General features: G+C 41.5%; 1 protein-coding gene across 1 annotated transcript in view; it reads left to right on the top strand.

The window, feature by feature from the left end:
• The window catches only part of MYPN (myopalladin), a 43,229-nt gene that overhangs the window by 1,704 nt on the left and 18,026 nt on the right, over positions 1–23,499 (top strand). Inside the window, exons 2-11 of the mRNA XM_058029288.1 lie at positions 7,331–7,506; positions 8,489–8,540; positions 10,525–10,672; positions 13,230–13,301; positions 13,548–13,689; positions 14,264–14,287; positions 16,261–16,377; positions 16,794–17,160; positions 19,176–19,745; positions 21,627–21,771. Of these exons, the coding sequence (XP_057885271.1) occupies positions 7,331–7,506; positions 8,489–8,540; positions 10,525–10,672; positions 13,230–13,301; positions 13,548–13,689; positions 14,264–14,287; positions 16,261–16,377; positions 16,794–17,160; positions 19,176–19,745; positions 21,627–21,771 (1,813 nt within the window). The remainder of the gene's footprint in view (positions 1–7,330; positions 7,507–8,488; positions 8,541–10,524; positions 10,673–13,229; positions 13,302–13,547; positions 13,690–14,263; positions 14,288–16,260; positions 16,378–16,793; positions 17,161–19,175; positions 19,746–21,626; positions 21,772–23,499) is intronic.

Genomic DNA, 23,499 nt, shown 5'->3' with positions numbered 1-23,499 from the left:
GAAGCCAGGAGTGATGGCTCATGCTGCAGATACCCAGGGCTGAGCAGAATGCCTGCACACCCCATTCAGGAACCACTGATCCCACACAGAAATGGAGGATGGATATCTTTGTGACTTGGGTCCATTTGTGCCCCAACAATCCTGATGGTTTTTAGTTGAAATTTCTATTTCAACATTTGATTTTGTTAATTTTGATTAATTGCATAAGTGACTTATGTGAATACCATTCAGTACAGGAGCTACTACACCTCTGTAGAAGAAGTATCCATCAGATACAGGAAATGAGGGACAGGGAGAAAGAAATCCCCTAGGGAAAGTTAGTCCCAAGCAGTTACAGCTTAAGAAAAAGATCAGACTCAGCTTTCAGTTTCACAATTTTAACTAAAAAAATAAAAGATAAGTCACAAGGAGGGAACTCTGAACTCTCTCTCCCTTGTGTTTGTGTGTGTATGTATGTGCTATATGAAGGAGAAAGCTGGGAATGTTAGCTGCTGGAAGAGTTTCCTGATCATAATTATTTATTAACAAAACTTTGTCATGTTCCTCAAAGATCCTTTCACCTCCACCACTGTGCAGAAGGTGCAAAAATTGTCACTTGGCTGAGTGATAAATATTCACATGCTTCCATGTGTGGTGGCCTTGTTAGTCACTGCTGCAGCACAAGGAAACCAGAAACCAGACTGTACTTTGGGGTTTGTGTGCCATCAATCATGGGGACCAGAAGAATGTGGGGTTTATTCCCTAAAAATAGTGCTTATTTTTAATCTGCTTCTGAACGAGTGAGGTAGGCATCTTGCTGGCCATAGTTGTGGGACTGTGAGCAGAACTCTGCTCAGAATTGCCAAATGTCTTGCTTGGAGGGTAAGAGTTTTCCAAGCTTTATGGTGAGTTCAGAGTCTGTGGAGCTGGGCAAGGACAGAAGGATTTGAATAGGTAAAAGAAATAAAAAAAATCAGAGTCCCTGGAAAGGACCAACTGGCAAGGGAGCAAACTGCTGAAAGAAATCTCAATGACCTTTGACTTGAAATGGACTTCTGAAGCACAGAAAGGGAGCCCAAGTGCCTTAAATGCATATATTAGACACAATGACAAAGTGGGAGTCACTGTGGGAACCCAGAGCACTGTGAAACAAGAACAGGATTCAGCAAGCTCTGCAATGCAGTTAATCAGTCAACACCAGGAGCAGACTGATGTAATGGGGATTACAAGAGAGAAATTAGAGACAGGATATTTAGAAAGAAGCTGATCACAGGGATAGAAAGGACTGGAAAATATGAAGGGCAGATACCATGTTTGAAAGCAAGATAGTACTAAACCAAATTGATGTAAAAGATGGTGTAAATGACATTTGTGATGGATCAGGGTCAAAATACCATTTTGGTTATTCATCAAATAACCAAAGCATGGCAATGATAAAGCATTACAGGTGTGGTACATAACTATCCAGCACAAGGGCTCACTGAGGGAAAGAAAACTGGATGGTGGAGCAGGGGAAGAACTGGGGAACTGATCTGAAACACCAGGGCATGGAAAGCCAAGTCCTCTGGGCTGAATTCAGAGAGACCTGCCCAAATGTTCTTAAAGGTAACTCAGCCTTAGTGCAACGAGCCCACAGTTCAGAGGAAGCTCATTTGGCCAGCCTGTCCAGAAATGTGTGTGAGAAGTGACTCATTTTTCAGTGTGACAGCACAGGATGTGTGCCTCAGCTAGCTCCAACCTCAGCTGGCAGTTACAGAGCACTGCTGCAATTCCTGCTGGTTGCTTCGCTCTGGCTGCACTGTGGGCTAGAAACAAACCTCGAGAGAAATGCAGGGTGTACTTCCAAAGTGTTTGATGACCTCCTTCTCATGCTCCTTCTATGAGTAATGGTAGGTGTGACATTTACTCCCCTCTGTGAGGAGAGCACTCCTTTTTCCCTCAAGTTCAGAGGTGCCTACATTTTTCCAAACTGTTTGGCACATCACTCTCAGGTTAATTTTACTGATGAATCACATTGCATGGTTTGGCATACACAGCTATGCTGGAAGTGTCATGAGGATTTAATGTTCTAAAAACAGGCTGTATGTCATAAGGTTTCTATGAAAACATTCTTTAACATAGGCATACAAAGCCTAAAAGCTGCATTTTACGCTGCTTTGTTTGAGGAGACCAGACCTGCAAGTAATCACAGATTTTTAGAAACTCTGAAACCCTGCAAGATTAATTAAGATTTTTCTCCCCGGCTGCCAAATGAAAGCATTTCTGTTTTAGTGCTCTGTCTATAGCCAAACTCCTCTTACATTCAGCTGCAGTCAAGTGAGTGGATGAGGATCTGGGATGAATTTGGCACGGGGATGGCAGTGCTGTGCTGAATGTGAGCCTCCCTTGCAGGAGGAAGCTCTCCCTGCAATCCACGGCAGGGATGAAATGTCAGTGCAGAGCTCTGTGCTCAGCCATGGCACGTAGCTCAGGGCCAGGGCTGCTGGGGCTGACATTTCATTGCCACCACGTACAGTGTTCTCATGGCAAGTGTAAAACCAAATGTGAGCAAGGAAGGAGTAGCTACACCACCCCAAAGGTTTCCATGAAGCTTAACTTCACAGGAGACCACTGGTTCTGATTTATCAGCATTACAACCAGACAGCATCCACACAACATGCTCCTCTTTCCAACTTAATCTCAAAATACTTGAACATTGTGCTGAAAAGAGTCACTGCAGAACACACTGCACAGAGAACTAAACACAGGTTTATTCCTGAAGTTTTAAATTACTGATGCTGCAAATTTGGGACTAACCAAAGGAAAAAATAACTGCGAAAACCCCAATTAACTCAATTCACAGTTTGAGTCTACTTAAGGAATATAATACTTGTATACTAACAAGGGAAGTGTAAAGATTAGCTTACATGGTGTTTTAAAATTTGCTTGTAGGAAAATTAAATTGTGCCTCACAAAAGGACAATACAGACTTAACTCTGCACAAGCACAACAGGTTAATTGGAAAAGCTGATCAGTAACACAGTGAGTTCTACCTTAATGGCAATTATATCACAGCATTTTGTGTCATGTGTTTTGCCCAATGTGCCACTTCGCTAAGGAAACACATTTAAGTGGACACAAAAATATAATATCACTGTAGAATGCAAGTTATTTTAATGTTCTGAAAGGTGCTGCTGGAAATGAAATCAAATTCTAGAGCATGGGTATTCTCCTGAATGCTTATTGATGTCTGCCAGGGCTCACACACTCAAACAAGGCTACAATATAAGGAAGAGGCATGGGGTGGGAATATAAAAAGACATGAGTAAGTGCCATGACTCATGTCCCAAAGTACACAGTTGCCTACATGAATTACACACCTAAAAGGCAACTTGTACATTCACATACCAAATTTGTGCCTGCGGTCACACAACTGCATGGACCTTCTCTCCTGGTAATGTGACCATTTTCAGTGATCACCAACTGCAGCTCTTGAGAACAACAGTAGAATAAACCATAATGTAAACAGAATTTTTAAAAATTCTCTCTTCAGTATCACAGGAATCCTATGTAATTCCCAAGTCTGGACCTTGAAAAGGCACTAATAAATGTCACAGGATATTTTCAATGGACCCTGTAATGCACATTACCATGGTTCTCCCTTGGGGCTGTAAACATTTCCTCTGCTTGCCCCTGGTGGAGTTGTTCCTCTATCCCAGGCAGGGGAGGTTTCTGCCCTGGATCCCAGCTATGAGTTACGGTGTCTGTACCTGTGTGAGGACAGCACTGAACAGAAAGAAAAATGTGATCCTCACTTCTGAGGAACCTGTCAAAAAAAAAAAACCCTTTGTATCCAAGTATTAGTGGTAAAAATTCCAGGTTTGGGCAAGCCATCATGGGCGAAGTTTAAAATAGGTGTAGCTGCTCCTTCTGTTTGAAGGGTTTTGTTTTAGAGGATCTGACAGAACTGTGACAGAGTGTGACCACTAAAAGATGATCAGAAGAAGGTAGAAAGATAATTATTTTTAAAAGAAAGGAATTTTGAATGAAAAGGCAAACCAATAGTTTCAAAATAAAGATAACATAAATAAAGATTTGTATTTTCAAAATAAATGTTAGCAAGGAACCATACAGTCTAATCTATTGGAAAATAATGGTAATGGTACTGTGACCATTAAATTCTTAAAGGGAGAGGTAGTTCATAAATTATGATTTTAAGACCAGTGATTTCACATTTTTAGAAGTGTTTTTAAGTGCTGCTTCACACCTTGGGGAAGAAGTTAAAGAGACTGGTTACACACTCCGGGGCAATGAGTGAATATACACCCAGGTGTAGAATATACACACATGTATAGAGTGTACACACAGGTGTAGAATATACACACAGCTATAGAATGTACACACATGTATAAAATATACACACAGGGATAGAATATGCACACATGTATAGAATTTACACCCATGTATAGAATATGCACACATGTACAGAATGTACACACATGTATAGAATGTGCACACATGTATAGAATGTACACACATGTATAGAATATTCTATGCACACATGTACAGAATGTACACACATGTATAGAATGTGCACACATGTATAGAATATTCTATGCACACATGTACAGAATGTACACACATGTATAGAATATGCACACATGTATAGAATTTACACCCATGTATAGAATATGCACACATGTACAGAATGTACACACATGTATAGAATGTACACACATGTATAGAATATTCTATGCACACATGTACAGAATGTACACACATGTATAGAATGTACACACAGATATAGAATATGCACACATGTATAGAATTTACACCCATGTATAGAATATGCACACATGTACAGAATGTACACACATGTATAGAATGTACACACAAGCATAGAATATTCTATGCACACATGTACAGAATGTACACACATGTACAGAATGTACACACATGTATAGAATGTACACACAGATATAGAATATGCACACATGTACAGAATGTACACACATGTATAGAATATTATATGCGCACATGTATAGAATGTGCACACATGTGTAGAATATACACACAGGTATAGAATATGCACACAGGGGTAGATTATGCACACATATATAGAATATGCAACATGTAAGAATGTGCACACATGTATAAAATGTACACCCATGTAAGAATATGCACACATGTAAGAATATACACACGTGTATAGAATGTTCTATGCACGCATGTATAGAATGTACACACATGTATAGAATATACACACATGTATAGAAGGTACAGATATAGAATGTATGTACATGTATAGAATATGCACACATGTATAGATATACACACATGTATAGAATGTACACACATGTATAGAATATGCACACAGGTATAGAATATGCACACAGGGGTAGATTATACACACATGTATAGAATATGCACACATGTATAGAATGTACACACATGTATAGAGATACACACATGTATAGATATAGATATACACACATGTATAGAATGTACACACATGTATAGAGATACACACATGTATAGATATACACACATGTATAGAATGTACACACATTCATAGAATATACACACATGTACAGATATACACACATGTATAGAATGTACACGCATACATAGAATATACACACATGTACAGCTCATTTTGCTGTTTTTTCCCTCAGTGTCACTCTGGGCCAGTGCCAGCAGAGCTTGCTGGGTGAGGTGGGTCTGTGGTCTGAGCCACAACCCCCAGGGTCTTCCTCCTCCTCCTCCTCCCACCTGTGCCAGCTCACCTGGCACCCCTGGATCTGTGCTGCTGGCACTGCTCCCTCCTGTGGGAGCACAGCTGGCTCTGCAGCCTCCAGAGGTTTGGTTGGTGGCCAGAGAAAACTCTCTGCAGCTTCAGCATCTCCACTGGGGTTTGGGAAGCAGCAAACTGGGGTGAGTGAAATGCAGGAATTCCCTGTGTGCTGTGAGAAAGCTGAGTTGGATGGCTCAGACTCATGGGCACAAACAGGGCCTGCTCTTCTGCTCAGCTACACAATCAGCATTTAGTGCTAGATCTGTGTTCCTCCATACCTCAGGCACCCCTTGAGGCTCCTTCCTCAGTTCTGTGTTTTACTTCAGTTATATTCTGGGTTTCTGCTGCTATGGACTGCTTAGAGGTTTTTTTTCAATATATTAATTTGGTGTTTTCTTCATGCTTAATTTGTAGCACAAAGTTTTTAAAAAGTTCTGCAACCGACTCATCAAAAAAATTTATTCATGTTTTCTGAAAATATCTGAGATGGAAATGTATTAAAGTGCCTCATAGTGTAAGACAGGAGGTATTCATTATTACAACTTTTTACTTAAAAACCTATCCTTATCCTTTCCACAAAAATCTTATTTTCTGTAGTACCACTCAAATGTTGACAGGTTCTTTTACCAAGGTACCATAAAAGATGGATGAAATTATTAATAATTTTTCAACTCAATTGAATAAAATATATTGCCAGTATGACAGCCCCCACCCTCACATGCAGCAGATGCAGTAGCTAATCACATGTAATTAAGATAGTCACAGTAAGAAAATACAAATACTTTAGTGGCATTTATATCTATCTATATCTATCTATCTATCTATCTATCTATCTATCTATCTATCTATCTATCTATCTATCCATCTATCCATCTATCCATCTATCCATCTTCATTAGAAAAGTTACAGTGAAGATGAATGCACTCAAGTCTGGCTTTTCAAATTCAGCTAGTTATCTATAATTACAGGTATTTCTGAATATTATCTCGAACATTGAACTCTGGATCTTGATACACAGCACTTCATCTTCTTTATAAAGCCTAGATTTAATTTGAATCTGTTTCTGCAGACCCACCTGCTTTGTGTGCCTCTGTTGTGCCTTGCAACCAGCATCCATCAGTGCTGCTCTCCCTCCTGAACAGATCAACCCTCTCACCTCGTGATACACTTCTGCCATCTTTTATAAAAAGCAGATTGTGTTAAATATATCACCAAACAAAGACAAATTTCAGTCACATTCTGAATTAACATGAACTTAAGAAACAAAGTTTGAGGGATATTTGTTAACTTAGAGTTAGGTGATTTTTGCTGCACGTTGAGCCACTACACGGATCTGATTGTACCTCAAGAGAAATTCAGAGCTGGATTGACAGTGTTCCAAATTCAGAGCTCCTTCACTCTTTATTGACTATTATGAAAATCATCCATGTTTTATTCCTATGACTGTTGATTCAATACTTACCTGCAGTACTCTGTCAGAATCTCCAGGCTAGACCTACCAATTTTAACCATCAGAAAGACTTCAGACATTATCACCAACTTGTTTGCGTTGAAGAACAATTTCTTTTTGCCTTGCAGGTGGTACTGTGAAGGGAAGGAGCTTGAGAACTCACCAGACATCCAGATCATCCAGGCAGGAGAGCGACACTCCCTGGTCATTGTTGAGGCCTTTGAGGAGGACACGGGGCGCTACTCGTGCTTCGCCTCCAACATCTATGGAACTGACTCCACCTCTGCAGAGATTTACATAGAAGGTAATCACACAGCTGGTAATCCACAAACTGATGGTTGAAACTAAGATATAATTAGGTGCCTTGTTTGCTGACTGTGATAGTTTTGTCATTAAAAAGCCATGGCAGGAGTCAACACTTTCCATCGTTACCAAAATCATTATTATTTTCCTGTAAAATACTCTTCAGACAAGGGACCAGCCCTTACATTTTATTGTGTTACTTCCCAGAGGTTTTATGTATCTCACTGCAAGATTCAAGTCTAAAAATACTCAGATTCTGAAACTACCTTGTATTTTTTGTCTGTGGAACTCTACAGAAGTGTAAGAAACTAAACTTTGTGTCTAATTCTTATTAATCCCTTTTCCCTACAGTCATTATTGCAAATTGAATGTGGGACAGCTTCCTCTTAACTCTTTCTTGGGACCTTGTAACCAAAATAAATATGCCATCAGTTTTATATTCTCCTTGCCCAGTAGATGCTGTAAATCAAACAGAATATATATTTGCAGGTTTAGGTGTCCTTGCTTTCTCCTTATGCTTTTTACTGTACATAGTAGACCTAAGAGTGGTCTATGTATAATATTTCTTTTTACACTTTCTTGGGTAAGATTTGAGATTGAATCCATTATTGTGCTAGCATGACTACAAACTTAAAATAAACACATAGAATTTTTTTTCTTTTTCTCTCAGAGAAGCATACCATGGGCACCATCACTGAGCACAGTGGGGCCATTCACAAATTAAAGCAATGCCCAAAAGATGAATTTAGTTTTGCTGCTATTCTCCTTCCATGGCTCTAAGTTGACAGGGAAAGGACAAATCCCTTTTTCAGCATCTGCCCTGCCCTGATCAGAGGGAGATGTCTGTGCTTGGCAGGGATTTACAAGGCAGGGGCCAAGGTGGGTGCTGGAGTGGGCTACAGCAAAGCTGAATGAAGGTTTGTACCATTCAGAGAGAAACTCAAAACCTCTCTGCTAAATGATTTATTTTTATTTTTTCACAGGCATCTCTTCTTCTGACTCTGAAGGTGAAATCACCAAGGACGAAATGGATCAGTAAGTTTAAAACCAACTACACCTCCCAAATTTCTTACAGTAAAAACCCCACAAGTGCAGACATTTCAGCTTGCAGCTGCCAAGACATTATCATTCTGTTTAGGTTTAGTTTGGATTGGTTGTGTTGGGTTTTGTTTGTGCACTTGTTTGCTTTACAAATGGTATGGAACAAACACCAGTTTGCTTTTGTGTCCTCAACTTCGGATTAAGAACCGAAATTTCACTATTAAATATTAGTATAAAAGGAAAGGTGTTACCATAAATATTGAAATTCTAAAATTAATTTACTAAAACAAAAGGCATTTGACTAGATTCAGCTTAAATGCTGATTTAAGTGTCTGACTTGGACAAAGAATGCAGTACACTTTCTCACATGAAAATACACAAGGTTTTTGGCAGAATATAGGTAGATTGATGATTTAGATTTAAGATGAAGAAATTAATAGACATGCACTAGAGTGAACTGAAATGGTGTGAAAGACTATTTAATTATAAAAAGAAAATATGTCAGGTGTAACCTAAAATCTGGGAAATATTATTTATTCATTTCTTTATTTTTCCTAACTGAAATCCATCCCCTGATGATTTAGAACTCGATCCAATGCTGTTAAAAATCTTTCAGAATCAAAGTCCTTCTATGAACTAGAAAGGGAGTCAGACTGCTTGAAAACTAAAATAGTCAGTCTTTTATTTTGAACTCCTTTGTATGCACAGATTCAACATCAAAAGCAACCAGTCCCTGATAAAAGAGGCCCTAATCAGATAGATTTATGCACCCTCTTGGTTTTTTCCACCACTAAGGAGAATTACACTCATTACAAATGCCAGTTTTTAAAATGCAAAGAGAAGACATTTGCAGTGTATTTGACTGAACACCTCAGGCTGACAGCAAATCCTATTGTATGCAATTTAAACTTCAAGGTCATAAAGCACTCCAGATGGAATTGGTTCATGGACTTTGATAAATATTAGGGGTTTTATAAAACTTAAGGTTAAGAAAGTTTCAGATTTGGGATGTACTGCTAATCAGTTTGGATGAGTTGTGAAGTTTTCCATTCCAGCTCAGCCCTGTCCAAATGTCACAGGCAGGTTTTTTTGTTTTATTTTTTTTTCCCAATTCACCTCATTAGGTGTCAATGTAGGGTTGGCCATGATCCTGATCACTTGATGGCATCTCTGAATCACTTACCTCATCAAATTGTGAGGTAATTTTCTTCTCAGAATGCTGCTCTGACATCACAGTGGGCTGTCCCCAAATGATCACACTATGAAAGGCCAGTTTTGGGTGTAATGTCTTCATTTCTGCTCAGCTTCCACTGCCATCACACCAATCTGAGCACCTGTAACAAAGGGAGTTCATATGAGAACAGGTGCTAAAAGAAGTTCAAAAGAGAAATCAGTGATCACAACAGCTGTACCTTCACTCTGAGTAAAGCACCCTCTGTTTTGAAGGCTAGATTTTCTGGGGGGAATTCGAACTGAATAAAAAGACCAGCTGCTCACTGTCTGCATCATTTCCCCAAAAAGGGTCAGCTCTTGTATTTCCATATATAAACAACCACAAAGTGAAGAGGTGTCAATCTGCACACTAGAACTGATGATATGTTGATCAGAAAGCATGTCTCTGTTTTATTTTTGAGCAATTGATTACTGAATCTGTATCCAAGCAAACCGTGGTATTTGCATTACCTTAGAGGCCCAGCTCTCCCCAAAATGGAAAGCAGCAGCGTCCTCTGTGAAAGCAGCATTGCTCTCTCTTGCTGCTGTGAGCTGGTAAAGCCACAGCTGGGATAATCCAGGCCAAAAATGAGATCTCAGAGTGCCCAGGTGTGCAGGCTGACCAAATGCAGCTTTACAGAGCACAGCTCAGCCTGGAGGAGCTCAGTGCCAGCAGCGAGGCTGGAACTGAGACAGGTGTGACTCGGGGACACACACACAGCTCTGGCCTCCAGTCAGAGAACTTGTTCTTGTTAATATTCCACAGCAAACCAAAGCCAGCCAGCACCTCTGCGAATGCAGCGTCTCCTGCTGTCAGAGCTGCAGCCAAGCACCAAGAAACCTCCAGGGCCCCACCAGCTGAGCTCCAGCCCGTGTCTGTCCTGGTCCAGACTGTGCCACCACCAGTTAACCAGGTAGGGGGACACCATGGACTAAAAGTGAGCTCTTAATAAAGGCTTTCTTCTGCAGTTTGGGACTGAGAACCCCAAATTTTCTAGCATTTGCTTTGCTTTGAGCCTGGCAGCCATCCAGACACTGCACACGATCCAGGTGTGTTCATGAGGCTGCACAGGATCCAGGTGTGTTCATGGGCCTGCACAGGATCCAGGTGTGTTCCTGGGGCTGCACAGGATCCAGGTGTGTTCACTGATCTGCACAGGATCCAGGTGTGTTCATTGGGCTGCACAGGATCCAGGTGTGTTCCCTGGGGCTGCACAGGATCCAGGTGTGTTCATGGGGCTGCACAGGATCCAGGTGTGTTCACTGGGGCTGCACAGGATCCAGGTGTGTTCATTGATCTGCACAGGATCCAGGTGTGTTCATTGGGCTGCACAGGATCCAGGTGTGTTCATTGATCAGCACAGGATCCAGGTGTGTTCATTGATCTGCACAGGATCCAGGTGTGTTCCTGGGGCTGCACAGGATCCAGGTGTGTTCCTGGGGCTGCACAGGATCCAGGTGTGTTCATTGGGCTGCACAGGATCCAGGTGTGTTCATGGGGCTGCACAGGATCCAGGTGTGTTCATTGATCAGCACAGGATCCAGGTGTGTTCATTGATCTGCACAGGATCCAGGTGTGTTCATTGGGGCTGCACAGGATCCAGGTGTGTTCATTGGGCTGCACAGGATCCAGGTGTGTTCCTTGGGGCTGCACAGGATCCAGGTGTGTTCCTGGGGCTGCACAGGATCCAGGTGTGTTCATTGGGCTGCACAGGATCCAGGTGTGTTCATTGATCAGCACAGGATCCAGGTGTGTTCATTGGGGCTGCACAGGATCCAGGTGTGTTCATTGAGGCTGCACAGGATCCAGGTGTGTTCATTGATCTGCACAGGATCCAGGTGTGTTCCCTGGGGCTGCACAGGATCCAGGTGTGTTCATTGATCTGCACAGGATCCAGGTGTGTTCATTGGGGCTGCACAGGATCCAGGTGTGTTCATTGGGCTGGGGCTGCACAGGATCCAGGTGTGTTCCTGGGACTGCACAGGATCCAGGTGTGTCCCTGGGGCTGCACAGGATCCAGGTGTGTTCATTGGGCTGCACAGGATCCAGGTGTGTTCCTTGGGGCTGCACAGGATCCAGGTGTGTTCCTGGGGCTGCACAGGATCCAGGTGTGTTCATGGGGCTGCACAGGATCCAGGTGTGTTCATTGGGGCTGCACAGGATCCAGGTGTGTTCCTGGGGCTGCACAGGATCCAGGTGTGTTCCTGCAGCTCCGAGGCTGGAAGGGCACCTGGTTGTGCCCTTCTCCCATCCCAAACTGCCTCATGCCCCTTCCAGCCCAGCAGGATTTCCTCTCCCTCAATGCAGAGCTCACTTGAAGTCCTTTCCTTCCAATGAAACTTGCTTTAAGCGGAAGCGTTTCACTGCTATGTTTGCTTTATATGTAAATAAACTTGTTTGCCACATAACATTTTACTTTCCACATCAAAGGAAATTAACATTACCATGTTCTAATTAACATTGCCATGTTCTAATTAACATTGCCATGTTCCAATTAACATTACCATGCGTTGGGAGTGCTTTTTGTTGCAAACTGACAGCACATTCACAGCTGTGAATTATTTCCAGGTAGGAAAGAGTGCCATACTTACTTAAAACCAAAAAGTTCACAAGTTTCTCACTTTCCAGTGCCTTTTCAAAGCTTACAGCCCAGGGTTAGGTGGTAAGCAATGAACAGATACTGAACAGGGGACCTAATGCACGTTTGCTTTTGATTACAATGAGAATAGAGCTAAGAACAAATAGAACTAAGTAACACAGTTTCCAATTTGAAAGAAGATGCTTAAGGGTAATAGTTATCTGAAAAATCACTACTGTTAAATTTTGTTGGCTGATAAGGCACCATCTGTGTGTAAATTTGGCTATTTCCTGAGATACTGAATCATTAATTCTGCTGCTCTGAGGCACCTCCCGGTACACTAAAATAAAAAACTGTATTAAATACTCGATCCATATAACAAAGTTTCCCTGCAGGAAAACAATTCCATTCTGCTCCACTGAGTAGGATCAACAGGTTGACATCCCACCTCTGTAAAAGGTTTGGGTTTGGCAAAGGAGAAGAATTATAGTAGCAGTCACACACGTGACTTAACATTTCCTTATTAACATCAGTAACTATTTTGTAGATTAAGGAGTTTTAAAAGAAGAATATGACCAAGCAGACAACATATATTTGCCTTATTGAAGTATGAAAAAAAGATGTTCCAATACACTGTGCTAAAGCTTTTCTTGCCATGATGAACTGATTAAGGCAATAAATTAATAACATTTCTGCTGTTATCCCATCCAGGAAGATCACCAGCAGCTGTCCACAACAGAATTTCTGTTCATTGCATTAGTTATTTTGCTTTGGAATTCATCCACCAAAATCTCTTTTATGTCATTCCAAAAGCACATTTCTCTTGTATGTGAATAAATTCAATAATGTCTGCACACCTCAGCATCATCTTGTGATGTTTTGCAATCCACAGGCTCAAAGCCCCACTAACTATTTGCAAGGACTGGATGGAAGACCTATAATTGCTGCTCCTGTATTTACAAAGGTAATTTCTTCTGTGACATATTTGAAAAGTAGAGGTCAGATAACTGTAAAGAGAGATAACTAAAAATGAGCTCTCAAAAAAAAAAAAAAAAAAAAAAAAAGAGAAAAAAAAAGAAAAAAAGGGGAAAAAATATGCTTTTCCTAAGCCATTCAAGGGTTTAAGTGGCTTTATTAAATCTTAGTGAAATCAGTGTTTCATCCAGACCATTAAGACATTTACTGACTGTCTATTCATTTTCTCTAATAGATGTTACAGGATATTTCAGCTTCTGAGGGGCAGCTTGTTGTTTTTGAATGTCGGGTGAAAGGAGCTCCTTCCCCAAAGGTTGAATGGTATAGAGAAGGAACACTGATAGAAGACTCTCCAGATTTTAGGATATTACAGAAAAGTATGTTTCTTGTGTGAAAATATTGTGTCTAATTAAATACAGGCAAGCAACAAAACTGCTAACATGGCAACACTGTGAATTTCTTTTTACAACTGTAATTTTAATTTTCAAATGCAGTCAGAACATCTGCCATTTTCTCTAAGTCACTGAAATGCTAAAATTGTGAAAATTCAACAGGAATTCCTTAAATACCACACTAAGCTAAACCTAAGTGAAACAATGGTGCATCATATCTTGATTTCATGCGGGTCAGAGTTTCAGAAATTGTCTTCAAGACAAAATAAAATTGTGCCAATACTGGAAAAAAACCCCACCCAGCTACTTGGAGAATTTATTTCCTATTCCCAAGTTCCCAACAGTGTTCATAAGTGTTCACATTGTTCAACTGTGCCTTTGACATGTTATTGAGTAAAAGGCCTGGCTGTCTTCACCTCCCCTTAAACAGAAAATTGGATCAAAAAGAGTATTCCATCTTATTTAGAAGGTTAAACATTATATATAGTGCTTAAGGAAAAAGAAATATTGGCAAAAATAATTATATTCAATCTAACAATTCTGTTCTTCTTCCCTTTAGAACCACGATCTATGGCTGAACCAGGTGAGGTTCATAACTTTTAATTACATAAATGTGGTGGTTTAACTTTATAAAATATTAAATATAAAACTTCGTTATTTAATTAACATAGTTTCTTCTTTTCCTCATGTTCTGTAGCTACTAGTGGCACACATTTCACTGTAGGCTGTTCCACAAACATGTAACTTGAATTAATTCAGTCTCTTTTGCAGAAAATGCTTCCACTTTGCTTAGACCCAGTTTTACCTCTGGATGTAAACGAGCTAAAGATTAATAAAATGAATGTATGAGGCTCCCCTGTACATCTGAGGTCCTGAAGCACAGGAGATGAGGTAGAGCTGAGCTATTTTTACCCAGTTTACCAGTCAGGGAACATTGCACCAGATGCTCAGCCATGTCAGCCATTCCCCGCGCTCCCGAGCGGCGAAATGTGAGAGCAGCACATCAGGTGCTCCACCCCTGGCATCAGCAAATCCTGTAAATGTGGCTGGGCCTGCCGATGCCAAGGACCAGGGCAGAATGGGGGCTGCTCCACAGGGCTGCAGCACAGGAGCCCTGGAGCTCTGGGTATTTCTCCATGACAGATCCACTCTCCTCGTGGCTCTTTGCCATCAAAAATAAGAAGTCGCACCTGTCAAGATGCAAAATAATAAAAAAAAAATTATCAAGCCAGTATTAATCCTTATGGAATACAAACTTCTGTGTTCTCCTTGCCCTATCTGAAACATTTTTACCCCAAAGAGAGTCGTGAAAGAAAGTGCCTGTGTCTGAGAGTGAGGAATATGAAGATGGAGCCTCTGCCAGAAGGCAGTGCCACCGTTCTGTTACTGTGCACTGGCATCACTGCTGAGTAATGTGAGGCACTTTTCAGGGGATAATCAGCTGGGTGCAGTTGTCACAGCCTCATCACCTGCTGCTCATTCAGAAGGAATCTGGATTTCCATGCATGCAGTGGTTGGCAGATGCCAGCATGATAAACTAGATACTATAATGCCTTAAACTAGTTCTGTTATCATACTGCTATAATAAACTATTATTCTCCTATAGTTGATAGGAAACAATCTCTTTGTTGCTCTTGGGTTTTCCTTGGTGATGACATGAAACAATCAAGTACAAGTGTACAAAAGTACCCATAGAATATTTATCCTGTAGGGGTTTAGGAAAGTCTATTGCACAACTGTAGAAAAATAGCCACTGAGTAGGTGAAGGAATTTTATCAGCCCACATTTAAATTCACTTTAGATGTTGCTGTCCCTCCTCCTCCCAGCTACTCAGGCAAACCAAAAGACTTCAAATCCCATCATAGCAGGTATTTATTAGCTGGCACTGCTGCCCAGCCTGGTCAGACAGGAATGGCATAAACCCAGACTGACTTTTCTAGATGGAATATGGTTTTACCTAGTACAATTTTGCTAGCATATTTTTGGTGCCCTTTAGTCATCTTCACAAAGAAGTCAAAAGTTAACTTTCTGTAAGCACAGTTAGCACTAACCCCTCTATCTGCAAATCTGTACTTTTGAAAACAACAGGCTATATGTATGAGGTTTATATTTATCCCCATTACAGAGTGACTCCACTTGAATTGTTCCCAGTCAATTATAATTAATCTTTCAATCATCAGAGATGAAAAATACCTATATTTAAATGAGCTGAGAGTGTGGAGTACACTATATATTTTTCCAAATTAAATTTTCAGTTCTTTTAAGTCTGTACTTCACGTTAGGAAAACATTTTCCAATGTTTTCCACACTCTGCTGACACCTGTTCTTTGCTTCCATTGGGCATGCTGGAGCACAGAGGGTACCAGCTGCTGCAGACAATGCTGATAACAGCTGCTGCACACAAAGGCTGCCAAAACTGATAATACTGATGGAGCTAGAAACAAAGTGAGCAAGGTGGAAGTCCCAAAGGAAATCTCCCCAAAGGCAGTCAGGGTTCTGTGTGTTTGGTCACTGCATGCTCGCTCCAAGTGCTAACCCTGCTCTGGTGCTTTGCAGAGGAGATTTGTACTCTGGTTATTGCTGAAGTATTTTCAGAAGATTCTGGCAGTTTCACCTGTACTGCAAGCAATAAATATGGCACAGTGTCCAGCATAGCTCGTCTGACTGTCAAAGGTAAGAGCCAGTGAGTCCTTTGAAGCTCCTGGTAAATCCAGCAGAGCTGGGATTTGGGCTGTGTGCTGTTGGCTCCAACGCAGCTCAAGCTCTGGCACTGCTCCTCGTAACTAAAAAGTGGGGGAATTCTCTGGGGAAAAAACAAATACAAAAAACCAAATACATCTTTGTATTTCAAAGATGTAGGGGAATAATTCACTGGGGACATGGCTGAAGACCACTGACTGATTTTCCAAACTGGAGCAGTGTCCCTTTCCCCTCTACCTTTACAATATTCCCTTTTCAAGGGAATTTGTTCTCAAACAAACACGGCCAATCAAGCCAGTGCAACAGCTGGAAGGACAGAGCGAGTGCTTTCATTTCACTGTGATTTCTGGCACTTACACATCCCAAAGGTCTGACCTTTCCTCTTCCAGCTCCCGAGGACAGCAGCAGCACTGCTGCCCTTCACACGACGTGCTCCATCGACTTTGTGGCCACCGAGCACCAGGCTGCCCCCCAGGCTCCTTCCAGCCTGCACAGCCAAGCCCCCAGACCCAAGCTGGAGGGAGTCCTGGTGAACCACAACGAGCCCAGGTCCAGCTCCAAGGCAGGGCTCCGCGTGCACTTCAAGCTGCCCGAAGATGAGAAGGGCGGTGAATCCTCCTCAGAGGATGGACCTGGCACCGCCAACCAAAGCAGACCCAACCACTTCCCCGAGAAGATAAATGGACAGCCAGTGAAAACACCAGAGCCAGCATCACCATCCAAGGAGCCTCCCCCAGTGCTGGCTAAACCTAAGCTGTGAGTAAACAGAAGTTCTAATTCTCAGCAGCATCGCTGAGGTTATTTAGTATTTATTGACCACAACACTATTGCACCAGAGTGAAAACTCAAATGCAGGATAAAGAGATTACATGGTATTGGCCTAGCTGACCATAATCTTAGAAAACAAATTCTCCAGCACTAGATTATTTTTTCTGCATATCTCTCTCAGGAAAAGTGACCTCCGATTTAAAAAGAAAAATGTTTTCCCTTTGAAATGTTATTAACTCCACAATGCTTTCTGCTGCAATCAAGAGGTGAAGAACACTGATCTTATGCAGGCAAAATAAAAGTAGGTTCTTCAGACATATCTCACTCAGTTCTGGGTATGAAATACTGCCCAAAGCAGACACACTCAGGCTAACACACAGTACAGACTGTCATCCCAAAGGCCTCCTGACTCGTGTGGCCCACAAACGTCATCTCCCCCCAAAACAGATAAAATACTTGGAAATGCTTGATAATGGGAACACACTTGAGCTAAAAAGTGATTGTTGACCTGGGAGCTCAAGGGGAAATTTGAAGAAGTAATGTGGTTTTCTTAGAGGACAATTTATGGAATTCACACTGCAGTTTATTATGAGAAGTATTTTCAGCATTTTTTCAACCTCCCACACGTAATTTAACAAACATCTTCATTTAATTTCTTAAATATGCAGAGGCTTTTCCTGAGAGCTCAGGAATGACTCCATAATGTAATTCCCTGGTACTCTCAAGCCAGGATGTAATTCCATAGCATAAACATTACAAGGAGAAGACAGAACTTACATTCCTTGTGGCAGAGGCAGAACTCAGAGCACAGGGTTTGAATTGTGAAGCCCACATTCACAGCCCTACACACTTTCTGAGCTATAGTGAGTTTTGGGGGGACAGAACCAGTATTTAAGTGCCCAGTGCTTGCATAGAGCAGAATTTCTCTCAGGTCCCCCTCCCAAAAAAGCTGTGTTACAAAGAATTGCTTTATTATGCAGATGTATACATGAAGGGCACAAAATCAGGCCCACAGAACTACTAACTCCACCATTCTCCTTTATGAAACCTTGAAAGTGCTATCTTTATCTGCCTTTAATGTGGTTTTTGTTTGGTACATTGTATAAACAAAGTCTTTTAACTAAAACCAATTATGATGAGCATGTATTTGCTTTGTCAGGAGCTGTTGTGCTTGGTCTCTATATCCACATTTTCCACTTTTTATCAATAGATATTTAATACTCCATAGTTTATTACACAATCATTTTCCATCTCTTCCATGTCTTTTCTGGTTTTGGAAGGGAAAAAGCTCTCCTGTTTTTCATGTGCTGTATTTCCATATACATAATAACTAAATAAACCTCTTGACAAGGCAAAATTATTTTCCTTAACTTCAAAGTAAGAAAGCCTTGAAAAACTATCTAGTAGATAGCATCTAGAGAAACAACAACTGCATGGAATGCAGGTCCTCTCTGAGTTACCCACTCCTGCCTGTCACTGAGTGCCAACACCACCTAAACCCCATTGGTAGCATATCCTGTGGTGGATTATTACACAGCTTTAGCAGTCAAAGTGCTGGTTTCAGAAACCACTTCAGCAGGAGGTAAATAATGCAACCTGGCTTACAAACACTGATTTAAATTATGATACACCAAATCTCACTCTCAGTTACACAAGCAAGGAGGTACTAAGGTGACTTTGACAGTGATATCCCTTAAATATCTTTGAGTAAGATTTATATTTCATATACTAAAATGTGAAAATTATCTTCAATCAAATAATTTGTGGACAAAAAGCTTTGGTGCCTCTGGCAAAGAAGGGAACATGAAGGAAAAGGTTATTTTAGTAGAAAACTAACATTATACTTCTCTCATAATGTTAGAGAATATGCCACGTAGCAGTTTCCTGCCTCTTACTGTATCACAGGACACTGAATTTTCCTCTTGAATTCATACACACAAATGCAGCCAACTGGCTCACGTGGGGCTCGTAACCAATTCTGTTCATCTTTATTTCCTGTGCAGTGACCAGAGCCAGCTAAAGCAGCTCCACAACCAGGTGCTGCTCGAACAGCAGCAGGTGCACCAGGCGTCTCTGAGAGAGCTGTCCTTCGCCAGCACGCTGGTGAATTCTGCCAGTGCCCTGTGCCAGCAGTCGGGCTCCGTGCTCTACCGGCAGGGCTCGGCCTGCGCCCCCCAGACCTTGGGCTATGGGCGCCCCAAGCAGCTGCTGGCGCCCCAGACCCCGCCGGGCAGCCCCTGTGCCAGCTCCTGCTCAGGCTCCTTGGGCAGCGCCGCCGCGGGTGCCCCCAGGACGAGCCCCACGGAGAAGCTCGCCTCAAACCCGGCGCGGGCCTCGGGAGGCCTCGCAGGCCGCGGCGAGCAGCCCAGCGTGCCCAGCCCCAGGGAGGCCGCGGTGCCCCCGCTGGCGCTGCCCCCCGTGAAGCAGTTCCAGCCCCAGAGCGTGGCCCCCGCTCCCCTGTCCCCCACGGCGCGCATCCAGAACCCCGTGGCCTTCCTCAGCGCCGTCCTGCCCTCCCTGCCCGCTGCACCATCCACCAATGCCATGGGACTGCCCAGAAGCACCCCGGCCACGTGAGTAGCACCAAACGGCGGCAATGCTCAAGGGAAGCGGGGTGTATTTCTGTCCAGCTGTTCAGTGGGGAGCGTCCCGGTGCGGGGCAAATTCTGGAGAGAACTCACAGGCTGGGGATAAAAGCATCATACGGTCAACCCAGGACAGGGAGTCACTGAAATGCAAGTCTTCTGTAAGATAGAAAAGTGGGATGTCCAGATGTTCTGGGCATTTAATCCAACCTTTACACCCAGTAAAGAAAAGGAAGGGATAACACCTGCCGCAATACAACACGAAATGGCGCTGCGATGTCCAAGGCAAAAAGGGCTGGTTTATTTCTGGACCTCGATATTTATAGAATTCCAAATGTGACCATGGATTGGAGGATGAAATTGCCACCTCTCCAACCACACTGGTCCATCAATTCTCTCCTCCTCCAGAAAGGAATGCAAAACATCATTATTTACATGAAAAGTGTGTGAGAAACTCCATTACAGAGATGTAAACATCAGAAGGCTTAGAAGAACTTTAGAGGAACAGGGTGACAAATACCTTCTGTAGAAAGAGAGAATTGAAGATGGAGAGATGTGGGTGTACAAACAGATATACAAGAGTGTGGGGGCTCAGAGGTTCGTAAGACTGTACTGGTGTGAGAGAAGATGCTTCATGAGCTTGCAGGATAAGTCACTCCAAAGCTCTCTGCTTACACCAGGTATAAAAACATTCATACCTATTGTAAGCAAGAAGTAAAGTTTTAAAGGTATCTCATACTGCAAGGGTTTTTCTAGTCCAGGTGAATCTGAGAAATAACTTCTGTAAAGGTATTTTTCTGGTTGCAGTACTTTCAACATTTGAGGTGCCCCAGAAAAATCTCAGGAGAGTTAATGGTTTGCACATAAATAATTTAATTAAGAGCCAGCATGATTTCTATGACAAAACAGCTGGTAAAGCAAATAAGGATGATGGTGCACTGACAAAGTGGGGGCATTAGGATTCTCTTCTTTAGTGGTGGAGCTGAAGCAAATTTCTCTTTTGTGGACTACATGAACTCTGCATTAGCATGGCTAGCACCTGTACACTGGTACAACTGTTTACCAAACTATTCACCAGAGAACTCCAAATCCTGCACAAAGTGAGGAATATTTTCCCCTTTTATCAATGGTACAGCTCAAGGTAGTGGTAACCACCAGCAAGTCACAATCTCCTGGCTATCCTGCTGATACTAGATCAACCAAATTGTCATTACAGCAGAAGAAAGTGCCCTGTGTCTATAGCATTCACCACTCTGTGTGCCAAGAATCCTGCCTTCAGACCTGTACTCTTTACTTTACTAAAATCAAACACACATCTATAAAAACAAACAAACAAACAAAAAATAACCCTGCTGATATTGGGTGTCATAAAAGGGTGAGAGAAATTAAAGGAGTAAAAGTTCATGGAAAGAGTAAATGATCAGGGAGGATGTGATATAAAGATCAATGAGATGTGAGATAAAGATCAATTGTAATAACTTTTAAATTATTGCCTGATAGCAGTCAAATGTGCACATTGTACACCTCAGGTAACACCTGCACTCATTTCTTTAGCATTTACTGTGACATCATTATTGCAGGATAAATATAAATGGCACTTAGATGTTTATTGTACCATTACAACCCTTACTTTCATTGAGATGTGTGTTTTTAATTTCTACTGCATGGGAATGGGGTTATCTTACACATTAAGATAGTACCAAAAAAAAAATCATATCCATCATATCCTGTATTGTGCTTTGGCTCCTAAGTAAATAAATAACACAGGTTCCACCATAATGTATCATAGCATACAGGTGACAATATATATATAAAAATATATATAAATACTGGTTGCTGCATGTTAGTATCAGAATTTTCTTTTAATAGCCCAACCCAGGGATTAAAGAAAAACCTGAAGCCTCTGCCATTGGCAACAGAGGATTCCATTCGGGAAAACAAAGCTGCACTTGTAAAGGACCTGGAGAGAAAACTGCATTTCAGAGAGGATGCTAACCAGCAAAGTGGCCAGCAGGTAAGAAAATCAGGTGTTATAAAAGTAAATTTCACTCATGAACAAGACACATATGATGATGATATGGGAAAAAAGGTGTTGGTGTGGGTGAGCTGCTGCACAGCTTTGCAGGAGGAGCTTTCATGTGAGTGTTGGTTTGGAATAGCAAACTGGAACTTTAAATAGAAAGCATGAGGGATGCAGCTGTAGAAAATTCACTTTGTGACTGAGCAGCATTTCTCAGTTCTGATCATCTCAAAGGCTGGTATGAATGTAAAACTCCTTTATTTTCATGGAAGCTTCTGGACATTGGCTTTTAAATTTTTGCTTTACAAGTTGCTCAATTCATTGCACAAACACATTCATACACTCTGTTTTAAAACAAAGTGTAATGTAACAAACCAGTTTAGGATAAGGTTTTTGTTCTTCTTTCAGTTGAACTAAAATGGGCTTTCAACTTCCAAATGTATTTCCAAACTTCCAAACTTATATGAATTGACAGGGACTTCTTGGAGAACTTTTATAAGAATTTAACAAAATAAAAAACCTTTTACAAAGCTCAAGGAACAAAATATCAGTTCCCTCTTCATTGGAATCACTGGATCTGCGCACTGTCTATGAAACTAAAGAAGAAGTAAAAAATTAAATAGTATTTAGAGGTTGAAATTACTAAACCTGAACAAAATGATCACTACCAGTGTCAAAGTTAGCTGCTGACAGCAAAAGATATTTATACTCATACTTATTTGCTATTCTATATGAGACCAAACCTAAATCTTGATTCTCAAATTCCTCAAACACTGGAAAAGTTCAAAGGTGGCACTTCTGTAATTGTTACAGTAATTAGAATGCCAATGGCAATGAACTAAAATCAATAAAGGTTTCCTCATTTTCCTCTCAACTCCCAACTTTAATCCCTTCTGACTTTACTCTTCTCATCTGAGAAAAACCTACTCCAGCAAATTCAAGTCTGAGTTTTCTCCTCAATGAAGGCAGTGACTATTTCAACAGATGCCAGGATGGAGAGTATTTTCCAAAATTCCTCTTGTTTTACACGATACAGAATAGTCAGCATCATGAGAATAATAGGCTGGAGTGCTGCATTCACACCCATATATTCTGTCCTGGTTTTTCCTCTCACAGTTAACATAGAATTTTAAAAGGAGACATTTTCATTCCACACATGGAATATCTGTATTAAATCAATTATTGTAATGGTAGGGCAAGGATTACTCTGTCATAAACACAAATGCAAGTCTCCTCTGTGTGAGAGATCACTGCAAAATGGAGTACAGAATCCAGTTAGAATCTCAGATGTTGGTTTCCTTGTATTGTCTACATACTACCTTAAAAATTCCTCCTCAGAAAATGTGTCCTCTGGTGTATTTTCATTTAGAGCATTGTACTGGGACCCCACATTTCAATGGCAGAGTTCATTCCCACTTACAATACCTGCAGAGCATGCAGGGATCATCCAGAACAAATGCTGCAGATGACAAGCCTGTGCCTTAAAGTCCTGGTATTGTCTTGTACTGCTGCATAAAGGGCAGTAATGAACAGGAGGGATCTGCATTCTGGTGCTCTATTTATTATCTAAAATTGACTTCCATATGAAAAATGTTCAGCTCACAAGATGGGATTTTCCTAAGTGTCAGCATTCTGCACTCAGCAGGATATCTGATAATCCAGATGCACTCCTTCTGTTTCATCCAGTACATCATTCATCACCAGCAATAAAGAGATCCAGCA

This window comes from Melospiza georgiana, chromosome 8 (genome assembly GCF_028018845.1).
Source record: "Melospiza georgiana isolate bMelGeo1 chromosome 8, bMelGeo1.pri, whole genome shotgun sequence".
NCBI lineage: Eukaryota > Metazoa > Chordata > Aves > Passeriformes > Passerellidae > Melospiza > Melospiza georgiana.
This window is presented reverse-complemented; position numbering and strand designations above follow the sequence as displayed.